This window comes from Monodon monoceros, unplaced genomic scaffold (assembly GCF_005190385.1).
Source record: "Monodon monoceros isolate NGI ecotype Baffin Bay Population unplaced genomic scaffold, NGI_Narwhal_1 Super_Scaffold_10, whole genome shotgun sequence".
Taxonomy (NCBI): Eukaryota; Metazoa; Chordata; class Mammalia; order Artiodactyla; family Monodontidae; genus Monodon; species Monodon monoceros.
Window position 1 is genome coordinate 47,504,617 of NW_021703766.1, and position 25,151 is coordinate 47,529,767.

Here is a 25,151-nt window from a genome sequence, read left to right on the forward strand (position 1 = left end):
CCAGGATCCAGGCCCCCGGCCCCTCCTACCTCAGACCCAGGATCCAGACACCCTGCCCCTCCTCCCTCAGACCCAGGATCCAGACACCCCACCCCTCCTCCCTCAGACCCAGGATCCAGACACCCCGCCCCTCCCGCCTCAGACCCAGGATCCAGGCCCCCGGCCCCTCCTCCTCAGACCCAGGATCCAGACCCCAGGCCCCTCCCCCCTCAGACCCAGGATCCAGACCCCCGGCCCCTCCCCGCTCAGACCCAGTATCCAGGCCCCTGTGGGAACAAGGAATCCAGTTTGCTCACATTTGGGTCTCTTGAGGGCGGGTGGTGAGGGCTGGGCGGACGGTTTGCTGGGGGTCTTCTTTTCTTCGTGGCTCAAATCCAGCTTCCTCTTGCCTCTGGGGGACTCCTGAGGATGAGGGGGTGGGATGGGCCGAGGCCTCCAGCTCACCTCCTCCCTTTCCACCCCACCAGGGTCTGATGATCTCACCTTGGAGGTGCTGCCTACTGTCTTGGAGGCCGGAGAGGCAGAGGAGGCGGCACTGGAGGCCTGCAGTGTAGCAGCTGCATAGCTGGGTCCTGCTGGGTCACTGGCTGTGACTGCAGAGGGAGAAAGTGGAGCCAGGTTGAGAGGGCTGGACCCTCAGACCCTTCGGCTCCTATCCATGGGACACAGAGTGCTGTTCCCAAGACCTGAGAGTGACCCAGGAGTCCAGGCCCCCGGCCTTTACTCATTCAGGACCCAGGTTTCCCGCACTCACCTGGGGGGGTCTTGTTGATCCGGCTGAAGAAGAGAGCCCCGGGTCTCAGGGAGCTGGCGCTCTCATCCTCCTCCTTCACGCGGAACTGGCCGAGCTTGGTCACTTTCTAAGGTCCCACAAGGTCAGCGCAGTGGGAGGGCTGTCAGTAGGGTGGGGTGAAGAGGTGGGGAGAAGGCTCTGGGCGGTGGCAGGTAGAGCTTACCTGGGATGAGGCCTCGGCCTCCTCTTTGTCTGGGGGGCTGTGAAACCTTACAAAACTCAGGCCATAGGGGGCATCCTGGGAGAGGAGGGGTGGGAATCAGGGAGCGTGGCCAAGGACTAAGATTTGGCCCCAATCCCTTTTATTTACAGAAACCTCTTTCTGGCTCTTTCCCTCCTATGGACACACACATGCGGGGAAGTGACCACATGGTAATGACAAGGATGATAACAGCAAGCTGTCATTGAGCCCTAACTTGGGGTCAGGCTCGGTGCGAAGCCCTTTACATGCACCAGCTCCTTAAGCCTCAGACCAACTGGCAAAGGCTGCTGGGTGTCTAAGCAAATCCACTCTGCGTACCAAACTCCTGCCTGTGGAATGGGAGGGAGGGCTGGGTATCACTTCTGGAACTCAGAAAGGCTCCAGACTCTTTCCCCCTCTGCTGGGTGGATGCAGAGCCATGAGATGGAAGGAGACTGGGTCCGGGATGACTGGCCAAACACCTCCAGGGACAGATCCAGAGGTATAAGAAGTATACCTTTACTGTGTGCTGTCATTACATACTCGGGTCTCATCACCACAGCTTAGCATCCCTAACTTACAGCAACCCCACAAGGATCAGGAAACTGAAGCCAGAGGTCACACAGCTAAGGAGTGGAGAAGCCAGGTTTTAAACCAGCGTTCTGACTCCAGATCTCGTGATACTAACTCTGAGGCCCAATTCTACGAGGCCCCATCTCCAACGAGTCAGCAGCTCCCCCTCCCAATTCCCCTGAGGTCTTGCAGGTCATCCTTCCTCATCTCCCTCCAGGAAGCGAAGATTCCTATATGGGGAGGACCTCAAACCAATTTCAGAGAACGTAGGGACCCAGCCTCCTTGTAATCCCACGGGGAGACCAACTGTCCGGTCCTCCCAGCCCTCTGGGGCTCAACATCGGCCTCTCGTCTCTCTCGTGGCTCGGGACCAAGGACCCCACTCCCACCCTGGGTACCTTGCTGTAGGGCTGGCTGCAGACAATTTTGACGCGGTCCCAGCGCTTCTCTGCTGCTGCCCGGACCAACTTGTCGGGCCCAAAAATGCGAACGCGGTTGGAATTTGAGCCACTGCGACTCTCGGAAGGGGACATGAAAGACGAAGTGACCAGAAGGACCTGGGGAAAGGCACAGAGGATGAGAGCCAGGCCTGGCTGGTTTCAGTGACACCTCCTGGGGGCTGGAAGAGGGCAGGGGCCTGAGCAGGGACCAGGGAGTCGCCAGATCCAGTTGTACCTCAACCTGCCTCAGGGCCTCTAGACCCTTCTCATTTCTGGGCCTCCAGTCAGTCCTTCCCTGGCACAGGCCCCAGAGGGGTCCTTCTAGTGCCAGATCTGAACCACCCTTCTCTAAATTCTTCCAGAGTCTTCCATATCTGGCCACATGGCGGGAACCCTCAGGACAGGGAGCTTCAGGAACCCTCACCAGCAGAGGATATTCACAATGACTGGCACAATATTCATACACCTTATTGTATTTTTTTTTTTTTTTTGGCCGTACCACACAGCTTGTGGGATCTTAGTTTCCTGACCGGGGACTGAACCTGTGCCCTTGGCAGTGAAAGCGTGGAGTCCTAACCACTGAACCACCAGGGAATTCCCTCAAACACCTTTTTGAAATGCACAGCTGAGTCAGCAGAAGAGAGGCCAGAAATTACAGTGCAGAATCCAAAGAGGTAGGGGAGCTGCACCCATTACTAAGTGACTGTCTCTCAGTTCAAACCCGCCCTCAAAAAACAAACAAACAAAATAAATAAATACTAAAATAAAATAGAAAAAATACAAAAGAAGAAAAAACAAAAAATATTTTAAAAAGAAAAGAAAAGAAAACAAAACAAAACATCCCACCCTTGGTAGCTCAGCTCTGGGACGCTGGGGACGTTTCTAATCTCCAGCTGCTCCTTGTCAGGCTCTGCCAGCAGGGGGAGCTAGAGAGACAGGCTGGAGGAGGGAGGCGGGACCTGAGCCTTCTTTCAGATCCCCCGAGCAGCACCCAGGTGTGCTTCGCTCCTGCGTCTGCAGCTGTTGTTCTTCCCCCGGGGCGCCAGATGAATCCAGTTTGCAGCTTCCCAACACCTGCAGAACTGGCTTCACTGCACCCTCTCAGGGACATACCAGAACCAGCCAGGGAGCTCCCCTTCCTCAGGGTCTGAGTTTCAGCTCCAAGGGCCCCACCTCCAAGCTTGGAAACATCTACCCTTCAGTCATGCCAACCTCTTCCTTTTGTTCCTCCAACCCTAAGGGCGGTGACTGCCCCCTGCAGTTGCTTCCGCGTCCTGCCTCAGTCTTCTGGCCTCTTCAGTTCAATACCTTGTTACTAATTCTTTACGTTAATTCTCTCTGTTAAACTAACTGGTGTGGTTTCAGTCTCCTGGTGGGACCCTGACTGATACAGTGGGTGGCACTGATGTTGGTGATTCCCGGTGGCACAGAGCTTGATTTTAAAGGGCTCTAGGTGGTGGTAGCAGGAGAGACCAAGAAAGAAAGCCTGTGCTCCAAGTCAGGAAGAAAGGCATCTTAGGGACCGTGCCACAGAGCAGAGAGCTGGGCCTCTCCAAAGGGCAACACCCTCCGTGGGTAAATTAGGGAGGAATGTGCCTTGTGGGAAGAGTCAGTGGGAGGCTTTAGCTCTGGGGAGACAGCAGAGAAAAGCTGAAAAATCCTCTCTGGAGACTCCTAACCGCAGGTCTGTACTCTCAAGGATTTGCAGTAAAAATCCACACTAGTTATCTGCGTGGAAGAACCCAAGGTGAAAATTTTAAGTGGTCCCATGTATGTAGTATCACCTGGTGCCGGGGCAAATCCTCTTTGGAGGAACGTACTTCAAACCAGGCCCTCAAAGAATTCCCACAGATACATTCCCCAAACGCAGAATCAACAATCACACACACACACACACACACACACACACACACACACACACACCCATGAGGCATAAGGAAACAGGCTGCCATGATTTAGGGTCAGCAGAAACTATAAACTGCAGACTCAGACCCACAAAGACTGCACATATTGACATTATCAAACACACAATATAAAAGTAATTGTGTTTAACAGTCTAAGGAAATAAATGGAGCTATTAACAGTATGACGAAGGAACAAAAACTGACCAGGCAGTTTTGAAAAGCAGTGGAAGAGCTGCGTGCCCAACACTAAGGGATGAACCGTGATTGGTCGAAGTGGTCCGATTTCCTCTGCCAGTGGCTGGTCCAAGGATGGGCAATTCGATGTTAAGAGGAAGGCTGCTGGAAGCTTTTGGGAAAGATTTTCCTTCTTCATTAAAGAGAAACAGAGGATGGAAGAAAACCACTGCTTTTCTGCCATTCCACTCCTCCGCTTTCTGCTTTGGATGCTACTAGGTGATGGATGGAGCCATAGCAACCATCTTGTAACCATGTGGGCAAAGTCCAAAAGAATCAAGAGGTGCCCAACCAAGCACCCTGACTTTGTTCAGTTGCCCAATCAACTCTGGGTCTGCCTAATGCTGGACTTCCCTCCTAAGGAAACAATATATATTCTTAGGCAGTAAGCCACCTTTAGTTGGGTGTAATCTGTTACTTAGTCTCTTTTCTAACTGACATGCTGTGAAATTAGAAAACAAAAGCTTTTTGCTGAGAAAAACATAGACTGTAACTAGGTATCTCCTTGTGCTCAGCTCTTGATTATGAAAAGGAAACAGCAAAGATGACAAAAATTATACAGAAGGGAAGCCAGCTCCCTGGCCTTGACTACACTTGTTTATAAAAGGGCTGATTCTGAGCCGATGGGAGAGCTGAATTACCATCTAGTGACTAAATGAAGGGGCAACACAAGCTGTGGTTGGCAGCTGCCACCCACACTAAGGGGGAGCCTCCCTCTGAATATACTCTCCTCCCACTCATTGTGAAGAGAAAACAACTCCAGTTGTTTTATTATCCAATACTGTCTTTAAGGTTCTAGGATTAAACCTTTATTCTCTAGACTGCGTTAACCTTGCAAGCTTAGATATCCCCTTTGCAGAACTTGGAGGGGTTAAAAAAAAAAAATGTTGGGACTTCCCTGGTGATCCAGTGGTTAAGACTCCACGCTCCCAAGGCAGGCGGCCCAGGTTTGATCCCTGGTCAGGGAACTAGATCCCACATGTCGCAACTAAGAAGTCCGCATGCCGTAACCAAGACCCAGCGCAGCCAAATAAACAAACAAATAAATAAACAAATATATTTTTTTAATGTTGATGATTTTGTAGAAAATGTCACTAGTTATTAAAATATGTGCCTTTGGCTTCGTTTGTATGGGTGACATCAAAACGGACCAGTCCTGCTCGGCCCTTTTTCCTTTTCTTTCTTGACTCTTCCAACCGTATCTAGTCTCTGGGTAGAAGCCAGACCTTATAAGTCCCAGAGTCTTTAATTCAGTCTTGGCTAGCAGTTATAACAAAGCTTCCAGCAGAAGTTTAATTAAAAACCTTGAGAGAATGGGAGACTATTGACATAGGGGTTTTCAGACTCTGAAAAGATCAAGCCCTAAGCTAACCATTCCACCTTTCTAGGTAGATAAGATAAGAATAATAAAGATTCACATGCCCGATTAGATAAAGTTTTAGCTAACAATACACTTACTCTGTTTCCATAATTATAAAGTAGAATTTTGATCTAAATCTGTTTGCTAAGAAGAACAGAAAACTCTTTTTTTATAGTCCCAAAGATTGTTGATTTTATTTAAAATTTTAAACAAGGAGGCCATTAGACTCAGTGACTCTAGTGCCTTAGGTAGCCTAAGTAAACCAACCAAAATCTAAGCCAGAGTTGGTGTACTCGAATCTAAGAAAATGAAATCAACTAATCGTGAATAGCCAAGTCACTAGATTTTCCCAAGTAAGGGAACCATTTAAGCTCTAGCCAATTAAATAATTGCTTTGCTTTGCTTCCCTGTTTTCTCTCTAAAAATCTCTGTCCTAGCCCATCCACACAGCACCCCTAATCATGTTTCAGTTTTGGCTGCCTGATTTGAATTGTTTGCTCAAATAAACTCTTCAAAACATAATGTTTTCCTTCTACAACTTATAGAACTTTTATTTTATTATTATTATTTTTTTTGCCACACCACGCGGCTTGTGGGATTTTAGTTCCCCGACCAGGGATGGAATCTGGACCCTCGGCAGTGAGAGCGTGGCATCCTAACCACTGGATCTCCAGGGAATTCCCTAGAACCTTTAGAATAAGAATGTGTGTTCAAGGAAAACCTCACTGGTTAAAATGTACCTTGTAAGGTGGAAAAAGCACTTGATAAAATTCAACACACATGCATTTAAAGACTGGCAATATCAAGTATAAGTAAGGATGGGAAGCAAAAAGAACTCATATACTGCTGAAGGGAATATAAACTGGTACAACCATTTTGGGAAACTGTCCATTTCTAATAAGGTTAAAACATATATCTACAATTCGACTCTTACATATTTACCTAAAAGAGATCTCTACACAGAGGCTTGTACAAGAATGTTCACAGCAGCTTTTTTCATAATAGTCAAAAAGTGGTGGACTTCCCTGGTGGTGCAGTGGATAAGAATCCGCCTGCCAATGCAGGGGACACAAGTTCGAGCCCTGGTCTGGGAAGATCCCACATGCCGTGGAGCAACTAAGCCCGTGCGCCACAACTACTGAGCCTGCGCTCTAGAGCCCACGAGCCACAACTACTAAAGCCCACGCGCCTAGAGCCCGTGATCTGCAACAAGAGAAGCCACCGCAGTGAGAAGCCCACACACCGCAACGAAGAGTAGCCCTCACTCGCTGCAACTAGAGAAAGCCCGCGCGCAGCAACAAAGACCCAATGCAGCCAAAAATAAATAAATAAAATACATAAATTTATTTTTTTTTAAAAAAAGTGGTGGGGAGTTCCCTGGCGGTCCAGTGGTTAGGACTCAGCACTTTCACTGCTGGGGCCTGGGTTCAATCCCTGGTTGGGGAACTAAGATCCTGTAGGCTGCACAGCATGGCCAAAAAAAAAAAGCGGCAACAGCCCAGATGCCCGTCAACAAGAGAACGGATGAACAAATTGGGATCTACGCTTACAGTGATATGGCTCAACAATAAGGTGGAACAGACCGCTGACATATATATGATATGTCAGAACACCAAAAAAAACAGTACGTTGAGTAAAGCCAGCCACAAAGAAAGAACACATGCTATATAAAATTCCACTTATGTGAAATTCTAGGACAGGCAAGAAAAGAGATCAGTGGTGGCCTGAGCTGAGGGTGGGAGGAGTGACTGCAAAGGGACACGAGGGAACTTTCAGGAAGGCCAGCGATGCTCTACGTCTTGATCTGGGGGACAGTTACGCAGGTGTGTACATCTGTCAAAACGCCGACCTGTGCATTTTATTCTATGCGAACTATACCTCAATTGAAAAAAATTTTTCACTGCAAGAAAACAACTGATTTGTTCACTTAAAATTGTAACCTCTCTTTTTCACAGTAGGTTTATTTTTACCCCAGGTCATTTTGCTGGTTGACCAGCTGGCTCATTATGATCTCACCGCTCCGGCTTGAATCCATTCAACTGGTTAAAAAAAGGATTGGGCCAATTTTCAAAATTCAGTAAGTCCCCTACATACAAACTTTCAAGTTGCGAACTTTCAAAGATGCGAATGTGCCCCTGCATGCCAGCTGTTGCACCGTGCTGCTGTCCTTTTCAAGGTGCTCTACTGGAAGGTTAAAGATGCTTCCTTTATTTTCTGTGTTTGTTTTTTAGGTATTATTCGTGTGAAAAGTATTATAAGCCTATTACAGTACAGTCCTATACTACTGTGTCAGTTGGGTACCCAGGCTAACTTTGTTGGACTTAGGAACAAACTGGACTTACGAACAGGCTCTCGGAACGGAACTCGCTCATATGTAAGGGACTTACTGTATTTGTAATAGAGCAAAAGGCTTGTAAACATTTGTCACAAATAAAGTAACTAAGAGAGGCACCCCAAGCAATTCGGAATCTCAACTGGCTGCGACATCTCTGAGAAGTTCTGGGACCAGAAGCAAAGGAGTTTTGCTCTCAAGCAGCAACTGAGTCGTAGAACAAACAGGTGCCTCTGGTTGTTTCTGCAGCCATGTTGCAATTTCGGCCAAATCCCTGCTGCACACAGCTTATCACCTGGGTCTGCTCTTTGTCTCCGGGAACCCTGGGCTCCTCTGGAGGGCCACCGTCAGTGTGACTCGCCTCCACCCTGGTCTGGAGCCTGGGAGGTCTGGGGCCTCGATGGGGGCACCTGGGGCAGGGATCAGCAGGGGGCTTACCTCGTAGTCCTGCTCCCCGGCCCCTCCGGCTGAGCTGCCCACCAGCACCTCCACGAAGGCCGAGCCGTCGTTCCCGATGTCCACGCTGTGTATCTGCTCTTCCTTCTCTAACTGCAGGGGAGGGAAAGCGCACTGTCAGTGCCGCTCTGCCCCCCTCCCCCAGCTCTCTGTGGGACCTCGGAAGAGGGATGACCCCCATCCGGGCCCCCTCGTCTCCTTGCAAAGTCAACTCGGTGACAGTGAAGACAGGGCTGAGTGGGGCCACTGCGTCCCCTGCACGCAGCACAGGGTGTAGAGTCAGAGCTCGAAAATATTCACCGACCGACTGCATAAGCTCCCACACCCACTTCCCTGACTCTGCCAGACTCTGCCGGATGGGCCGCTAACCCGCCACCACGGAGCTCTCCTTGGTGGCGCTATGCAGACAAATGGCACATCTGTCACCCCCAACCCCAATCACACAGGGCTCCGGGGAAGCTCCCTGAGGGTAGGGGCCTAGTCTGGTTTGGCTCACCACTGATTCCTGGGTTTGAGTCCCAGCTCTGCCACACGCTAGCTATGTGGCCTTGTCAGCTCACCTCTTGGAGCCTCAGTTTCCTCATCTGTAAAGTGGGGATGGTCACCCTATCTAGGATTATGCACATAAATACTACGGCCTCAGGGACCGGCATGTAGCAGGCACCCTGCCACTGCCAGTCAGGAGGCAGTATTAGTCGCTGCTTGATGACTATTTGTCAAAAGAAGGCAAGAGGTGACTGTAGGATGGCTTGCCCCCAAAGTTTCTGCCATTCCTGTAAAGGCCGCGTGGGGGTGGAAGGCAGTTAAGAATGGCTGAAGCAAGTCTCCTGCTTTCCACTCTGGGGATCTTTTATTTGGCTCCTAGAATGACAAGTTACTTCGACCCCCAAAGGTACCTAGTCTGCCACCCTACACCAGGATCATCTGACGGTCCGATCTGCCCTGTCACCTCCCCGTCGGGAGGCGGCCCGGACACTGCCTGCACCCTGCGGTAGGCAGGAACATCCCTCCGGGGAAGGAAGGAGCCTGGGCTTGTGGGGAGGTCAGCCTGACTTCAAATCCAGCCCTGCCACTTCCAAGCGGTGCAGCCCTGGGTGGCATATAACCTCTCTGAGCTGCAGTTTCCTCACAAGTGAAAGGGGAGGGTCATCATAACAGTCCTCCTTCCGAGGGGAGTCTAGATGACACATACTAACCACCGCAACCCACAGCCATTGCAGCGGACATCTAAGTGCTCAGATGTGGCAGACCCATAATAGCTGTATCTTCTCTCCGCCCCACAGCTCTTCGAGAGAGACAGGAGCTGTTATTATCTCTATTTCACACGTTAGCAAATGGAGGCAGGAAGCGGTTGTGTCACTTCCCTGAGGTCACACAGCTGGCGCCCAGGCAGCCTGGCTGGGCTAAAATAAAGGTGTCAGCAGGGCTGCATTCCTTCTAGAAGTTCTGGGGGAGAATCGTTTCATCTTTTTTTTTTATTATTATTAAAGCTTTTTAAAAAAATTAATTTATTTTAGGCTGCATTGGATCTTCATTGCGGTGCGCGGGCTTCTCACTGCGGTGGCTTCTCTTGCTGCAGAGCACAGGCTCTAAGCTCGCGGACTCAGTAGTTGTGGCGCATGGGCTTAGTTGCTCCATGGCATGTGGGATCTTCCAGGACCAGGGCTCGAACCCGTGTCCCCTGCATTGGCAGGGGGATTCTTAACCACTGCGCCACCAGGGAAGCCCGTTTCCTTGTCTTGTTTCCAGCTTCTAGAGGCCCCTGCACTCCTCGGCTGTGGTGCCTTCCTCCATCTTTGGAGCCAGCAATGGCATTGCTCCAACCTCTGCTTCCGTCTTCACATCTCCTCTGACTCTGGTTCTCCTGCCTCCCTCCTTCCCTTATAAGGACCCTTGTGATTACGCTGCACACACACACACACACCCCAATCATCCAGGCCAATCTCATCATCTCAAGATACTCAGTTCATCACATCCACAAAGTCCCTTTTGCCACGTAAAGGACATATTCACAGGTTCTGGGATTAGGATGTGGATATCTACTGGGGGCATTATTCTGTCTATCACACTTAGCTAAGCTCTTCCTGGGCCAGGCATCACTGAATCCTCACAACCACCTTGGAAGGAAGGGTCTGTAACTCTCCCAGCTTCACAGATGGGGAAACTGAGGCTCAGGCAGGTAAATAAATGGCTCACATGTCACACATAGTTAGTGACTGGAAGAGAAATTCAGACCCAACTGCCTGACGACAAGCCAACACTGCTTCCCAATTCCCCAGTTTCAATCCTTGACATAAAAACTCAACAGCTTGGGAATTCCCTGGTGGCCCAGTGGTTCAGACTCCGAGCTTCCACTGCAGGGAGCAAGGGTTCGATCCCTGGTCAGGGAACTGAGATCCTGCATGCCGTGGGGCGTGGCTGAAAAAAAACTCTGCCTCTCCCACATTTAAAGTATGGGGCCCTCCATCTAGTAGGATGTATATATATATATTTTTAATGAATGGTTCTTATTTCATATACGACTACTTCTACTTTAAACACACACATATACTCCCCTGTCTTTCTTTTGATAAATAAAAAATCTCTTATAAAAACATGGAAACAACCTAAGTGCCCATCAGTTTATGAATGGATACACACTGTATGATATTCCCTACAATGGAACAGTATTCAGCTGTAAAAAGGAATGGAGCACTGATCTAAGCTACAACATGTAGGAACCCCGAAAACCTAATGCTAAGTGAAAGGAGCCAGACAAAAGGCCACATATTCTATGGTCTTATTTATATGAATGTCCAGTATAGACAAATCCATAGAGACAAAAAGTATATCAGTGATACATATACACACTAGTATATATAAAGTAGAGAACCAACAAGGACCTACTGTATTGCACAGGGAACTATACTTCATATTTTGTAATAACCTATAATGGAAGAGAATCTGAAAAAAAATCTAAAACTAACACAACATTATAAACCAACTATACTCCAATTTAAAAAAACTGGAGGGACCTTCCTGGTTGCGCAGTGGTTCATACTCCATGATCCCAATGCGGGGGGCCCGGGTTTAATCCCTGGTCAGGGAACTAGATCACGTGTGCATGCCACAACTAAGAGTTCACATGCCACAACTAAGGAGCCCGCCTCCGCAACTAAGGAGCCCTCGAGCCACAACTAATGAGCTCACTGGCCTCAACTAAGGAGTCCACATGCTGCAAATGGGGAGCTGGCGAGCTGCAACTGAGGAGCCCGCCTGCCACAACTAAGCCCCAGCACAACCAAATAAAAATAAATAAATGAATTTTTTAAAGTTTAAACTAAAATAGTAATATATTTTTTCTTGAAGATTTAAAAATTAAAAAGGTTAATATCAAGTGTTGATTTAAATGTACACCAGCAGTGTTAAATGCAGATTAATTCAGTAAATTCACTTGAGTGAAAAAAAATAAAATAATTGAATTCCCTATTTTAACAAAAGTACATTGGTGGTTGCCAGCAGCAACCTGGGGAAAGGGGAATAGGGAGTGATCGCTTAATGGTTTTCCATTTCTTTTTGGGGTGATGAAAATGTTCTGGATTAGACAGCAGGAATGAAGGCAGAACATGGTCAATATTCTAAAAAACCCTGAACTGTACACTTTAAATGGTTAAGATCTTTACATTACGTGAATTTTACCTCAAGAAAAAAGACGTGAGTGTTCAGTAAGTATCAGCTGTGAGGAGAAAGTTACTTAAGCACAGGGTGAGTCATCTGTGGCCCGGGTTCGTGTGCGCCTTTCCCAGGAAGACAGAATTCACGACAGTGGAAGAAATGAGACATGGAAGGTTTGCAAAGTCCCAGAGACATCTTATTAAAAAAACTGTTCCAAGACAAACATCATATTTTATTGCTTATATGCCGAGTCTATAAAAAAAAGAAAAAAAGAAAAAAAAAGATACAAACGAACTTACCTACAAAACAGAAAGAGACTCACAGACTTAGAGAACGAACTTATGGTTACCAGGGGGAGGGGTTGGGAGGAGGCACAGACTGGGAGTTTGGGATTGACATGTACACACTGCTATATTTAAAATAGATAACCAACAAGGACCTACTGTACAGCACAGGAAACTCTGCTCAATACTCTGTAATAACCTGAATGGGAAAAGAATTTGAAAAAGAATAGATACATGTATTTGTATAACTGAATCACTTTGCTGTACACTTGAAACTAACACAACATTGTTAATAAACTCTACTCCAATATAACAACAACAAAAAAAACTGTTCCACATCCATGAAAGAATAAGGTAGAACTTGATGCACCGTTAAAAAGAATAAGATAGATCTTGATGCACCATTAAAGAGAATAAGGTAGAACTTGATGCCATGACAATGGATCTCCAAGATACAGTTTCTTGGAAGAAAACAAGGGAGAGGACTGTTTACATACAGTGTACTTTTTAAAAGGTCGGGAGGGGTGAATATATACGCTTGTACGTGGACAGAGTGACCCGGGGGGTAATATGAGAAACGGCTCACAGTGGTTGCCACAGGAGGGAAGACCTGGGCAGCAGAAATCAGGAGGGCGGGGGTAGGGAATGGAAGCAGGTGGTGGGGAGGAGTTTTCCTTTTCACTGTATACCCTCCCTTTTGTGCCTTTTGAGTTAACCACCATACGCATATAACACCCATTTGATGAGTTAATAAAATCTCAGTGGTTATCTCCAACAATGGAATACTACCAGCGGCACCCAGCAAGGAGGATGAAACTAACAAAATGAAACTAACAAACAATGCTGGGAAAGAAAAGAGCAGCCAGAGGTGAAAGTACTATATACCCTGTGATTCCATTTATGAACAATTCAAAGCCAGCCAAAGCTAATCAATGCTGTTAAAAATCTATGCCATGGTTACCCTTGCGGGGGAGCAGTGACAGGAAGGAGCACAAGGGGGCGTGGGAGGGGGTGTGTTCTGTTCCTTGATCTGGTTGGCAGTACATGGGCTGCAGTTCGTGACGATTCACTGGACTGTATGCTTTGCTGTACGCACATGTCATGTCAAAAGAAGGTAAAAAATTTTAAAACATCACAATGGCAAACTGGGTGATGAGAAAACCACTGAAAAACAGAAACAGAACGTGTCCACCTTGCTACTGAACATTTTTTCTAAAGAACACACCTCAGCATCCGGGGGGATGGGAGGAGTTACACCTGGGCTGCGTCTCAGCCACTCCCACCAGCCCAGGAGTGGTTAGTAAAGAGGCTGGAACTGCCCTCCTGGGAGCAGGTGATGGGTTGGCGATAGAGCCTCTTTCGGACACCGCAAACGAAAAAGGCGTGTGGGGCTGTCACCACGAGCAGAGGGCTGAACCCCACATGGTAATACAGAGATATTGTGAGATGCTATTTGAGGGGAAAAAAATACACAGTAGTAGGAAAATCCACAGATCAATCTACGTGTCTTGGTGTCCTGAAGTTTCCTCTCTTCACTTGCTTGAAAAGAACTGAAATTAGCACTCGGTGAGCCTGGAGTCACCCTGCACGCTGCCAACTGGCAAACGCCATCAGATTTTCCGAAGGGTCTCCAACGCGAAATAAATCGACAACCGCTGTGACAGTGCTGCCTGCTCCAGCACTTTTCCCCTGCAGTTTATTCTCAACCTGGAGACCTCACAGAAGATTCTGGGAGAGGGGGCTTCCCTGGTGGCGCAGTGGTTAAGAATCCACCTGCCAATGCAGGGGACACGGGTTTGAGCCCTGGGCCGGGAAGGTCCCACATGCCGCGGAGCAACTAAGCCCGCGAGCCACAACTACTGAGCCCGCAAGCCACAACTACTGAAGCCCGTGCGCCTAGAGCCCGTGCTCTGCAACAAGAGAAGCCACTGCAATAAGAAGCCCTCGCGCTGCAATGAAGAGTAGCCCCCGCTCCCCACAACTAGAGAAAGCCCGCATGCAGCAACGAAGACCCAACACAGCCAATCAATCAATCAATCAGTAAAAGATTCTGTGAGAACCTAAGTCACGTTCTGTTCCTCCTCTGCTCAGAGGCCTTCCACGGCTCCCATCTCATGCAGAGCAAATGCTTAAATCCTTACAATGGCTTTTAGGCCTTACGTAGGTTAGGGGTCGTCTACCCTCACCCTATCAGCACCTACCCCTCTCCCCTGTCAACTCCACTCCACCCACACACAGGGCTTGCTGCTGTCCCTCCAGCCCGCCAGACACCAGCCAGGTACCAGCCAGGCACTGGCCTACCAGGCGCCAGCCTGCCTTGGACTCTGTTTCTTTCCCAGGTACCTGCATAACTCAGGAAGGCCTTCCCTAACCCCCTATTTAGAAAAAAACCTCTTGCCACTGCCTCATCTTCCACTGGAGGCATTTCTCATTCCTCTTTTTTCTTTTTTTAATATTTATTTATTTATTTGGTTGCACTGGGTCTTAGTTGCGGTAGGCGGGCTCCTTACTTGCGGCTCGCCAGCTCCTTAGTTGTGGCCCGCGGGCTCCTTAGCTGTGGCATGCGAATTCTTAGTCACGGCACGCATGTGAGATCTAGTTCCCTGACCAGGGATCGAACCCCAGCCCCCTGCAGTGGGAGCGCAGAGTCTTAACCACTGTGCCACCAGGGAAGTCCCTCCTCACTTCTCTTAACCATGTAATTTCCTCCCTAGGCATTCATCACCTGACACACGTACGTTTTACTTATTAATCGGTCAGTCCTTCCTTGCCAATGTAAAATCTCCACAGGACTGATGTACGTTTGTCTTGTGGTGTCCCCTGCACTATGCCCCAGTACCTACAACAGTGCTGGGCCTACACAAGGCGCTTCTATGAATGAATGAACAAATGAATCCATCCACTCCCAAGTCTCCAGGGCCTGTCCCTGTGCTGACAACTCCTACAGCCCTATCTCCAGCTCCATGTCCAATCGCTAGCTGTCCCCTGGATGTCCCAAAGTCATAGCAGACCTGGACATCCCAACCAATGTGTCACCTTCTCAAGCTGCCCCTTGTCGAGGTTTCCCACTTTGGTGACAGGTGCAATATCCCCTTTGGTCTCCCAGAGCGGAGAATCCTGTGGCTTGTCTGGCTCCCTCGCTCCCCATATCCTGTCTCTTCTTGTTCCCAGTGCAACCGGGGTGCAGACCCAAATGGGATGTTCCTGATCATCTCCTGACCAGAGAGCCCAGCAGAATCAGCGCCCAGTAATTAACACATGAATCCCTCCCTTTACACAAACACCTGCCTGCTGACAGGGCACTTTTGCAAACATTACATCACCGGATTTTCACAGCAACCCTGGGCTCAGATCACATTATTCCCAATGGGCAGATGAGAAAACAGGTTCAGAGAAAAGAAACCATTTGCCTGAGGTCACAGGGTGAGTAAGAGGGACATGTGGGGTCTTAAATCCATGTCCCAAGACTAACTAAAAAAAACATTGGCTCTAGGCAAGTTTGTATAACCTCTCTGGGACTAGTTTCTTCCTTGTAAAAGGGGATAATAAAGGACTCGAGGTCATGGGGTTTTTATGAGGATTCAATGAATTAACCCATGTGAGGTGTTTAGAATGGTGACCGGCAGTTGTAATTTTTTTTCCTTTTAGTTCCCTGACCAGGGATTGAACCCAGGCCCTCGGAGCATGGAGTCCTAACCACTGGACCACCAGGGAATTCCCAGGCAGCTGTAATGTTGAATAAATGTTAGCTCTCATTATTCTTACTATGTTAGGGACCTAAGAGATATTTAAATTCCTAAAATCATTCAGAAAATCTTGTGGGTCTGTGTATTTTTCCTGGGAAGAGAATTCTCAGATTCTCCCTAATTCTCAAAAGGTTCTGTGAACCAAAACTTTTTCAGAACCACTGGGCAAGAGAGAGACAATAATAGGTTTTAACACAATCAGGTAAGCGTTGCCCCCAACATCCCTCCCCAAACACCCCCTACATTCAGAAGGGAGGAATGTGGCCAAAATCAAGAAAGCCAAGGTATGAACACAGAGCAGCAGGACAAAGTGGCTAAGAACACTCACAGTAGGTTCAGGTCTTAGCACCGCCATTTATTAGTGGTGATAACAGCCCCTACATTATCCAACTCCATGAAGAGTCGGGTCACACAGGTAAAACACCCAGGCCGGCGGCACCAGGCAAAGAGCATATGCTTGGCAACACACCTAGCTCGCTTCTCCCACCAGCTTCTTATGCCGGAGAGGAACAGCCTGTTTGGAATTCTGTAACCATCTTGGGTCAAACTACCCTTTCCTCTTTGCCTCCCTCCAACTTCACAGAGAATGTACCAAAGCGCTCAGCATGCCAGACATGGTAGCTTAGACTGGCCACTTCACTTCGCCCTGCCCTATGCCCCAGTTTCCTCATCTTTAAAATGAGGTTGACTGTGGACTTCCCTGGTGGTCCAGTGGTTAAGACTCCACACTCCCAACGCAGAGCCCGGGTTGGATCCCTGGTCAGGGAACTAGATCCCGCATGCCACAACTAAGACCAGCGCAGCCAAATAAATAAATATTTTTTAAAATAAAAAAATAAAATGAGGTTGATTGGCTTAGATGATAATGAGACAACTTCCAGCCCTGAGCCCAGAGACTTTAGAAGGCGGGATACATGGCAATGATTCACTCTGTTCCAGCTGAGAAAATTGAGGCCCCGAAAGTAGCAGCAACCTACCTGGGCCACACACTGATTCACCCCTGGCCTAGTGCCTGGATCACCTTTCTCCCCTGCTAAGGGGCACAGGGATCACACTGCTCATTTTCCAGGTGAGGAAGCTGAGGCCCAAAGGGAAAGTGCCTCAACTCACTGCCAGTTAACTCCAGACTCCTATTAAGGAGATGGGGGGAGGTCAGAATCACCTGGAGCACCACAGAGATGGTCTTCTCGCCTGCCTTGGCTGCGCGCCACTTTCGGTAAGTGTCTGCCTTGAGAAGGTTTTCTGCACAGTAGGTCTGGAGAGAAGAGTGGGAAAGGGCAAGTTAGGGTACAGAGATGACAGCTAGGTCCCCAGCTCTCAGATTATTCCATTGAGATCCCCCAGATTTAAGTTTCCCTATTAATCCCCACACACTCTGCCTTGAGTCCCCTACAGCATTTTCCCCTGGAAATTCACCCCTGGGCCTTCCAAGGAAGCTCCCCTATCCCTCCTTTTCTCTCTGAAAGTTCCTCTATTCCACATCTCTCTAGAATTCCCTTATGGCCTCTGAGAAATTCTCCCAGGACCCTCCTTTGGATTCCACAAAGTCCCTTTTATGAAAGGAAAATCAAAATGAAGTCGGTATTGCTAAAAGGGCTCTCTAAAATGGAGCTGGGTGGCCACCGAGGAATTGGGACCACGCAGGTCTCAGCCTGGATGGAATGTGACCTTTTGACCACTTACTGCATTCAACACAGACATCCAGGACATCTACCAGAAACTCGAGATACTTATCGGACACTTACCGTAAAGTAACTCATGACGGCCTATTTATGGGGCCTTTACCCTAAAGTAACTCATGACACCCTATTCTTTAAAGCCAAATATTTCTTGTATCAGGGGCAATTACAATTCTCTCTAGACAACTTTAACCGCCTGGTGACCTTTGTCCTCATAAGCCCCTGACTCTCTCTCCCAACACACTTTCGGTTTTACGGAAATCTGTGTCTCTCTAATATCAGTTCCTAAAACCCCAAATAAAGTTCTTTTTTCTTCGCAGCCCGGAAACTGATCATTGTTCAACCCCTTTTGGGCTCCAAAAGTTCTCCTAGAGTCCCCTCAAGAATTCCTTTACTTCTTCCAACCTCCTCCACGCCAGTCCCTCACCGAGTCCTGGCTACTGCAGGATACCACATGGCGGAGGCGGATCTCCGGCATGTCAACGTCGTGGGCTTCGCCTGACCAAGAAGATGCTGGAGGGTCTGAGTTTAGGGTGCAGACAGCTGGGGCGCCCTGCGCGGGCTTAACTGCGCAAGCGCACGAGGCTCGGGCCTTTCAAACAGCGGCGCGCCGGAGGTCGCGTCAACACTGCGCAAGCCCAGTGCGTCTCTCCCGAGAGAGGCGAGAGGGGCTGAGTTGCCTAGTAACGAGCTTCTCCCGCCTCCCTCTGGCCAAACCGCTCTCTAGCCCCCGCTCCCGGTGACTTTCACACTAGGTCTTCCGGGCACCTAGCAACCGGCGTGGCCTCCAGGACTGGTCCCCAGAAGAAATTCGCCATCCTCACCACCCCAACTGAAGCCTGGAAAGCAAGAGGCCAGCAAATCTGAGTGGATTTTTGCAGGGAGCCTGGAGCCTACCGCAACAGGATCCCCTCCACCGGTTGCTGGCTACCCTCCCCATGCCTGCCACCAACACACACACACACACACACACACACACACACGCACGCGCACACAATCTCTGATCTCTCAAGCTTATGCCTGCGGCAGAGAGAGTGGGTAAAGAACCTAAATAAAACACAATGCATGTGCACAAACACACATCCAGCCTTGAGTGCTTCCAACCATGCCTCAGTTTTCCAATGTGACCTATGGGCATCTGTCTCGTACCATGCCCACCCCTGCCCGGTGACAAGCACCCCTCTGTTCCGTCCCCGAGAGACCCAGAAGGGCATCTTGGGGTGGGGTCGGAGCTGGAGACAACCCAAACACGGAAAAGTGAGTATGAACCAAGCGTGCCCCTACAGAACATGCTGGACGCTCCCAGGTAGGGCCCCACCCACGCTGGGCACCTCCTTGGGAAGAGAAAGAAGGGTATCTCAGTCCTAGCAGCCGCCCTACCCTGCAGGGAATCAAATGACCCGATTCTGAGATTATGATCTTGGGCCTCAGGTCAGAAAAAAAAGAAAAGCGGGGGTGGGGGGGTGGGGGTGGGGGGGGGGGTGGGAATGTGAGAAAATAGGGAAGTGATCTTCTGGGTCCTGACGGAAGAGAGGGCTGGAAGTCCAGACTCCTGGGGTCCCCGTGGAGGAGGGGACTGGGCACAAGATGCCCATGTCGCATTCAGATTCTGGTTCTGCCTCCCCACCCCAGAGCTACAGAGACCTGCCCCCAGATCTTACGTCACTTCTTTCTCACCCTAGGGGTAGGGTGGGTCCAGACCCACCCCTCCTCAGCTTCCTATAAGAAGAGCTGGGGACCTGGGACTGCAGGTTCACTCACTCATCCATCATGAGGCTTTCCACGAAATCCCAGACCTTCCTGCTGGCTTCCGTGCTGCTCTGCACCCTCCTGGGTCTGGGTAAGTGACTAGGGGCCTGGAATCCTGGGACCTTCGGAAAGAGGACTATATGAGAGGGGCATTCAGCAAGGTCCTTCAGGGGGGAGGGGGAAAGAGGAGGTGTCCTGGGAATTCAGATTCATGGCAAAGGCAGAGGGTAAAGGACAGAAAGACTGGGGCCCCAAGGGAAGAATAGCTCAGAAACTTGTGTGTGTGAATCCCTGAGAAAGAAGGGGATTTGATGGGCTTTGAATCCCCTGTCCCCCAGGCAAGGTCTCAAAATAAGCCTTCTGGGGACTTCCCTGGCGGTCCAGTTGTTAAGACTCTGTGCTTCCACTGCAGGGGGCGGGAGTTCGACTCCTGGTTGGGGAACTAAGATTCCGCATGCCATGCAGCTCGGCCAAAAAAAAAAAAAAAAAAAAAAAGACGTCTGAATTCTAGAAAATCAGAGTATGATTAGAAAGGGAAATTTTTTTTAAAAAAATGATGGGGCGGGGGAGAGATTTTCTTTCTCCCAGAACTCTAGGGAGTTCAGACCCCTGGTGTACTCCCCTAGATGCAGGAATTCAGGCAAGCCCCACCTTCCCCAGGATGCAGTTGCCCAGTGTCTGGGCCCCCATTTGCCTCCTCTTTCAGTACCAAGGGGTCCATGCGCTTGCCCTCCTGGTCCGTGCTCTCCCTTCTTGACCTGGGATGCAGATCCCAGCCTCAGGTACCCCTGCCTGGGCTCCTACTGTCTACAAGACCTATGCGTGGTATCTACAAGACCTACGCGTGGTACCTACAAGGAAGAGGATCTCACTTCCGAGAACCAGCTCGACCTGAAGCTTCACAAAAGTCCATGGAAACCTTCACCAGGACCCCTCCCTGTCCCCAGACTTTCTCAGAGGACCCTAAAGTCCCCAGCCTTGTAATTAGGTAAACTTGCTCCCTGGTGGAGTCGCTTTGCACCCCGGAAAGCGGCTTTGCTGGAACACCACCGCGTCTCTGCCGGAGCTTCTGACAGTTCCCTGGACAGCCGCCAATGCCCCGTCCAAGAACAATCAGGGAGATACCTTTCCCTCCTCCCTCAGACCGCCCCCCCCATCCCCCTCTGGACTCCGTCCGAAGTCTTGGTCCGCAGACCACACCACCCTTGACTAGAGCCCTGCTCTCTACACTGCAGGGTACCCACTAAGCTGTGAGGTGTGTACAGGCTCCGGACCCACGTGCAGTGGAAATGTGCAAACTTGTGACCCCGACCAGGACTCCTGCGTGGTCATCGTGGCTCACACCAACAGGAGTAAGAGCTCAGGGCGTGGCGTCAGATCCTGGGGAGGGGGCTGTGCTTTCGGGGTAGCAGATACCAGCACGCGCAGGGAGGAACCTTCCAGTGGTGAGCAGGCAGGAAAGAGGAAAAGGCAATCTCGAGGTGGACGGAGGGAGGAGAATCCGATGGAATGACAGAAACCACTGTTGTCAGGGATTTCTGAAAATTAGACTCCAAAGAGTTGATGGGGTGGGGGTGGGGGGGCAGATATAGAGACTTCCTTAGGCAGGAGGGGATTAGGGAAGGAAAGGACAAGGGGGAAGAGAGAAATCGCGAGAGGGGGAAAACCTAATATGCAAGAGGTGGAGGGGGGCGTGTAGAGGAGAAGGAAGGGGCTGGGGTGGGTTGGAAGGAATGTGACCAGGTTGACCATTTGGGGTGGGAGGGATCCCCTAGGGATGCGGGTTGGAAGAGACCATTCCTGACAAGAAGAGGAGAGATGATATTGGGGTAGAGGGAAAGATATAAAAGAACAGACAGGAGAGGGAAGATAATCCTGAAGCATGGAGCAAATTATCACAAAGAAGTGGAGCTGCGGCAATGGGGAGACATATGAGTAAAATGGGAGAGGAGGGGCAAGACTTAAATGGAAGGGACTCTCCCAGGCCTGAGGGAGGATGGGGGAGAAGGGGAGCAAAGGAAGAAACCACGAGGGGTGGGGTGTTCATTCAAAGCTGAAAGAGACCCAGAAACCCTTAGTTAAAGGAAGATGGTGGGGCGCGGCGTGAGACTGGAGAAGGAAGGATGTGACGGGAGGTAAGGCCAACGTTGAGTGTAGGAAGGAACCATTCCGACCGGAGGGTGTGTGTAAGGTAAGTGGGATAGAAGATTGCACGCTGCCCTACTCACCTAGCAAGAGTGGGCAGGTGGGGGAAGGACCTGAAAGTCTTGCAGAGGCCACCCAGGAGTATATGGGAGGGAGATGGGACCCTGGGACCGCAGGAGGAAGTTGGGGAAAAAAACACCTTTCTGTGGGGTAAAGAGGGGAAACCCTAGGGCTGGAAGAGACCACCGTACTGTGGGGAGGGGGAGGGGGAAGGCTGTGGAGGCTGGACGAGACCACTTCAGGCAAGACCTGAGAGTAGCCAAGGAGGGCAGCAAGAGACCATCGGTGGGAGGTCTGGGGAGTGACCCTGGGGAAATCTGGAAGAGACCACATTAGACAGAGAAGGATATGGGTGTTACAGGGTGCGGGGGGGCGAGGGTGGCATTCCAGTATTTGGTGGAAGGGATTCCAAGGGTCAGGGGAGGGCGAAAGGCTGGAAGAGACCATTTCACACCGCCATGGAGATAGCCATAGGCGGCCTGAAAAAGACCACTACAGGTGTGACCCTTAGAGGATGGCAGTGGGGTGGCGTGGGGCGGAAGGGACCACTGAGGCAGGCACCAGGGCTTGCCGATGGGAACTGCAAGAGACCACCAAAGCCTGGAGGGGGTGGGGTGGAGCGGACCTAATAAACAGTCCAGACCATGCCCCAGGCAGATAAGGGGGTATGACTCTGGGGGGCTGGAAGAGACCTCCCTAGACAGCAGCGGGCTGGGGCAGCTGTAAGGTTGGGAGAGACCTGGAAGCCAGGGTCCAGGCCAGGGCCCCTGAGCCCTCCCCTACCTCGCCATCCTGCAGAGGGCCACCAGTCGCTGAACACCTATAAGGGGTGCATGAAATCCAGCGCCTGCAGCTCAGGATTTGTCTCCATCACCATGGACCCTGAGAACTACATGGTGTCCAACACACGCTGCTGTCAGAGCAACGCCTGCAACCACGACCCCCTGCCCGGTAAGGACCAGCGCAGCCCCACAACCGGAGTCCCTTCCTGCCCCGCCTGAGAGCCTGCTGTGAGCACCCGCCACTGACCCGCGCTGTAACCTTTGGCAAACATCCTCCTTGCTCTGAGCCTCAGGTCCTCGCCTGTAAAATGCAGTGTCCATTAGCAACCGGTGTCCCCAGGGTTGCTGTGAGGTTGGGAAAGGGTTTAACGTCCTTTACACCTTACACTCCACCCTCCTCCCCAGCTCCTGAGAACAATCGTACGGAGAATGGCCTCCAGTGCCCTACCTGCATCACCCACTTCAAGGAAACATGCTCTTCAACTAAGAAAGTACTCTGTGTTGGCCAGGAAAGCCACTGTATCACCTGCGCTGGCAAAGTGCAAACTGGTGAGGGGCACCTAGATTTCTGGGGGAGGGGACAGGGAGGTTCCCAGAACTGGAGGCTCATACTTCCAGATTCTAGGGGAGAGAGTAGGTCCAGAGAACTGGGTGAGGAGGTGGCAGGGGCATGACCCCGGGTCATGAGGAGGGAGGGGTTGGAAGTCCTGACTCCAGGCTGAAATCCCTCCCCCAACAGGTGTCATATTTGCTACTCGGGGCTGTGCTACAGAGAATGCCTGCCACACCAAGCCTGGGACCCTGGTGCCCGCGGCCTCTCGTACCTACACCATCACCCAGGCCAACTGTCTTCCAGGCCCCCAGCCTTCTGGCAAGGCTAAGTGAAGAACCGAGGCGTATGCCACGTTTGGTCTTGATTTGTTCTCAGCTACAGCTTCCCATGTGCCAATATATTATTAAACAACTTAACAGAACAAGCCTGAGTCCTTGTGACGTGATGCATTTCAGGGAGGTGGGATGCAAAAAGCAGGGGTCTCAACCTTTGGGAACCCCCTCTTTGGAAGGAAGAGAGGGAAGACCCTACCTTCTGTTAAGGGATTACTCCCTGCTGGGTCCCCATGCTAAGTGTTTTCCTGCGGTACCTCATTGCATAGTCACAACTCTGTGAAGTTGAAAGTATTGTCCCCATTTTACAGAGGAACAAACTGAGGCACAGGTTGCGGTGTCACTTGGCTTGGGTCAAACAGCTAGGGAAGATCAGACTCCAGAGTCCATGCTCACCTCTTCTGGTTAACCTCTCCCTCTTTTGCCTCAGTTTTCACGTTTGTAAACTGTGGCTATTAATAGCCATAACCTCAAAGGGCTGTCTTAAGAGTCAAATGAAAGAAAACTAAAAAAGCACTTAGTGCAGTGCCCGGCACCTTTAAGACAATGTTGGTTCTGGAGACAATGTGTCTGGCCAAATAGTTATCATCCTAATAGCTGCCACTTACTGAGTGGCCATTAGTTGGCAGGTGCTAGACCCTGGCATCAGTCAGGACAGAATCGATTATGCTACAGTAACAAACAAGTCCCTAATCTCAGTGGTTTAAAGCAACAAAGTTATATCAGTCGATTCATGCTGTAGCAATGCTTGTGTAACCAACCATCCCCAAGCTGAGATTGTAACAACAATCATTCTTCTTTCTAAGGGTTTGTAGGTGGCTGGAGCAGCTCTCCTTCTGGCTGTGCTTTGATGGGTTTGGGTCCCGTTTGGGAGGGGGATTCAAGTTCTCCTCCATGGCACTTCACAGTCTTCTGGGATCAGCGGCTCCCTGGCTAATGTCTTTCTCATGGCAGATCACGGGGGCACAAAAACCAAGTGCACCAAAGGCCTCGGCTGAGGTTGGGGGTGCTAATGTTCTATGGAGTAAAGTAAATCATATGGTCAAAGCCAACAGCAGTGGAGCAGGGAAGTATACTCCCCCTCCAGTGGGAGGGAGAGGAGTGGTATTTGCTGAAGAAGTACCCATTCACAAAAGGTTGATTTAAGGGACTTCCCTGGTGGTCCAGTGGTTAAGACTTTGCCTTCCAGTGCAGGGGGTGCAGGTTCGATCCCTGGTCGGGGAACTAAGATCCCACATGCCTCGCAGCCAAAAAACCAAAACATAAAACAGAAGCAATATTGTAACAAATTCAATAAAGACTTTAAAAATGGTCCACATCCAAAAAATCTTTAAAAAAAAAAAAAAAGGTTGATTTATCCTTGACCTTCCATGTCTAGCACCATCCACAGGGCATTCTGCTCATCATAATCGTGGAGCAGTCACCAACTTAATGCCGATTTCTGTGCACAGGAGAGAGCCCAGGAAGGTTTCACGTGGATGATTAAACGCTGCCCACCCAGAAATGACTTGACACAATTCACTGGGTGGAGCTGGTCACATGACCCTACCAAACCCCACCGGGAGAGGAGGAGGAAGCACAGTCCGGGCCCCAAATGCCCCACCTGAGCCCCCGCCTGGCCAGACACATTTCATAACCAGCACGAATGGCCACCATGACCTTTGGGGCTGGTTCTCATTTTGTCTTCACAACTACTCCACGTGATAGGCGCTATTATTCTCATCCCTGTTTTCAGAAGAATCTGAGGCTCAGAGAAGGAATGTCACATTGGTGGTCGTAGCAGCTAAAAGGTGGCAGAGTTTAAGATTTTAGTCATTGGGTCACATTGAGGGGAGAAAGAGACCACATCACAGAGAGAGCGGACAAGCCTGTATCAGTTATCCTTTGCTACGTA

General features: G+C 50.1%; 2 protein-coding genes across 4 annotated transcripts in view; one reads left to right on the top strand and one right to left on the bottom strand.

The window, feature by feature from the left end:
* XRCC1 (X-ray repair cross complementing 1) overlaps nt 1-18,199 on the bottom strand; it is a 23,033-nt gene extending 4,834 nt beyond the window's left edge. Inside the window, exons 1-8 of one of the 3 annotated variants that reach the window (XM_029241559.1) lie at nt 18,064-18,188; nt 17,120-17,212; nt 8,256-8,366; nt 1,946-2,104; nt 957-1,031; nt 755-860; nt 484-593; nt 297-402 (exon numbers count right to left, since the gene is read on the bottom strand). In XM_029241559.1, the coding sequence (XP_029097392.1) occupies nt 297-402; nt 484-593; nt 755-860; nt 957-1,031; nt 1,946-2,104; nt 8,256-8,366; nt 17,120-17,212; nt 18,064-18,114 (811 nt within the window). In that variant the 5' untranslated portion in view covers nt 18,115-18,188. Of the gene's footprint in view, nt 1-296; nt 594-754; nt 861-956; nt 1,032-1,945; nt 2,105-8,255; nt 8,367-17,119; nt 17,213-18,063 lie in introns of all 3 variants that reach the window. The other 2 variants (XM_029241557.1, XM_029241567.1) reach the window with 2 other exon arrangements.
* A 1,192-nt stretch (nt 18,200-19,391) lies between these two features.
* Nucleotides 19,392-23,339, top strand: PINLYP (phospholipase A2 inhibitor and LY6/PLAUR domain containing). Its single transcript, XM_029241964.1, has 5 exons — nt 19,392-19,476; nt 20,621-20,737; nt 22,389-22,541; nt 22,778-22,921; nt 23,112-23,339. Exons 1-5 carry the CDS (start codon nt 19,407-19,409, stop codon nt 23,255-23,257), a joined length of 630 nt encoding a protein of 209 aa, XP_029097797.1. The 5' UTR covers nt 19,392-19,406; the 3' UTR covers nt 23,258-23,339.
* The last annotated feature ends 1,812 nt before the right edge of the window (nt 23,340-25,151 follow it).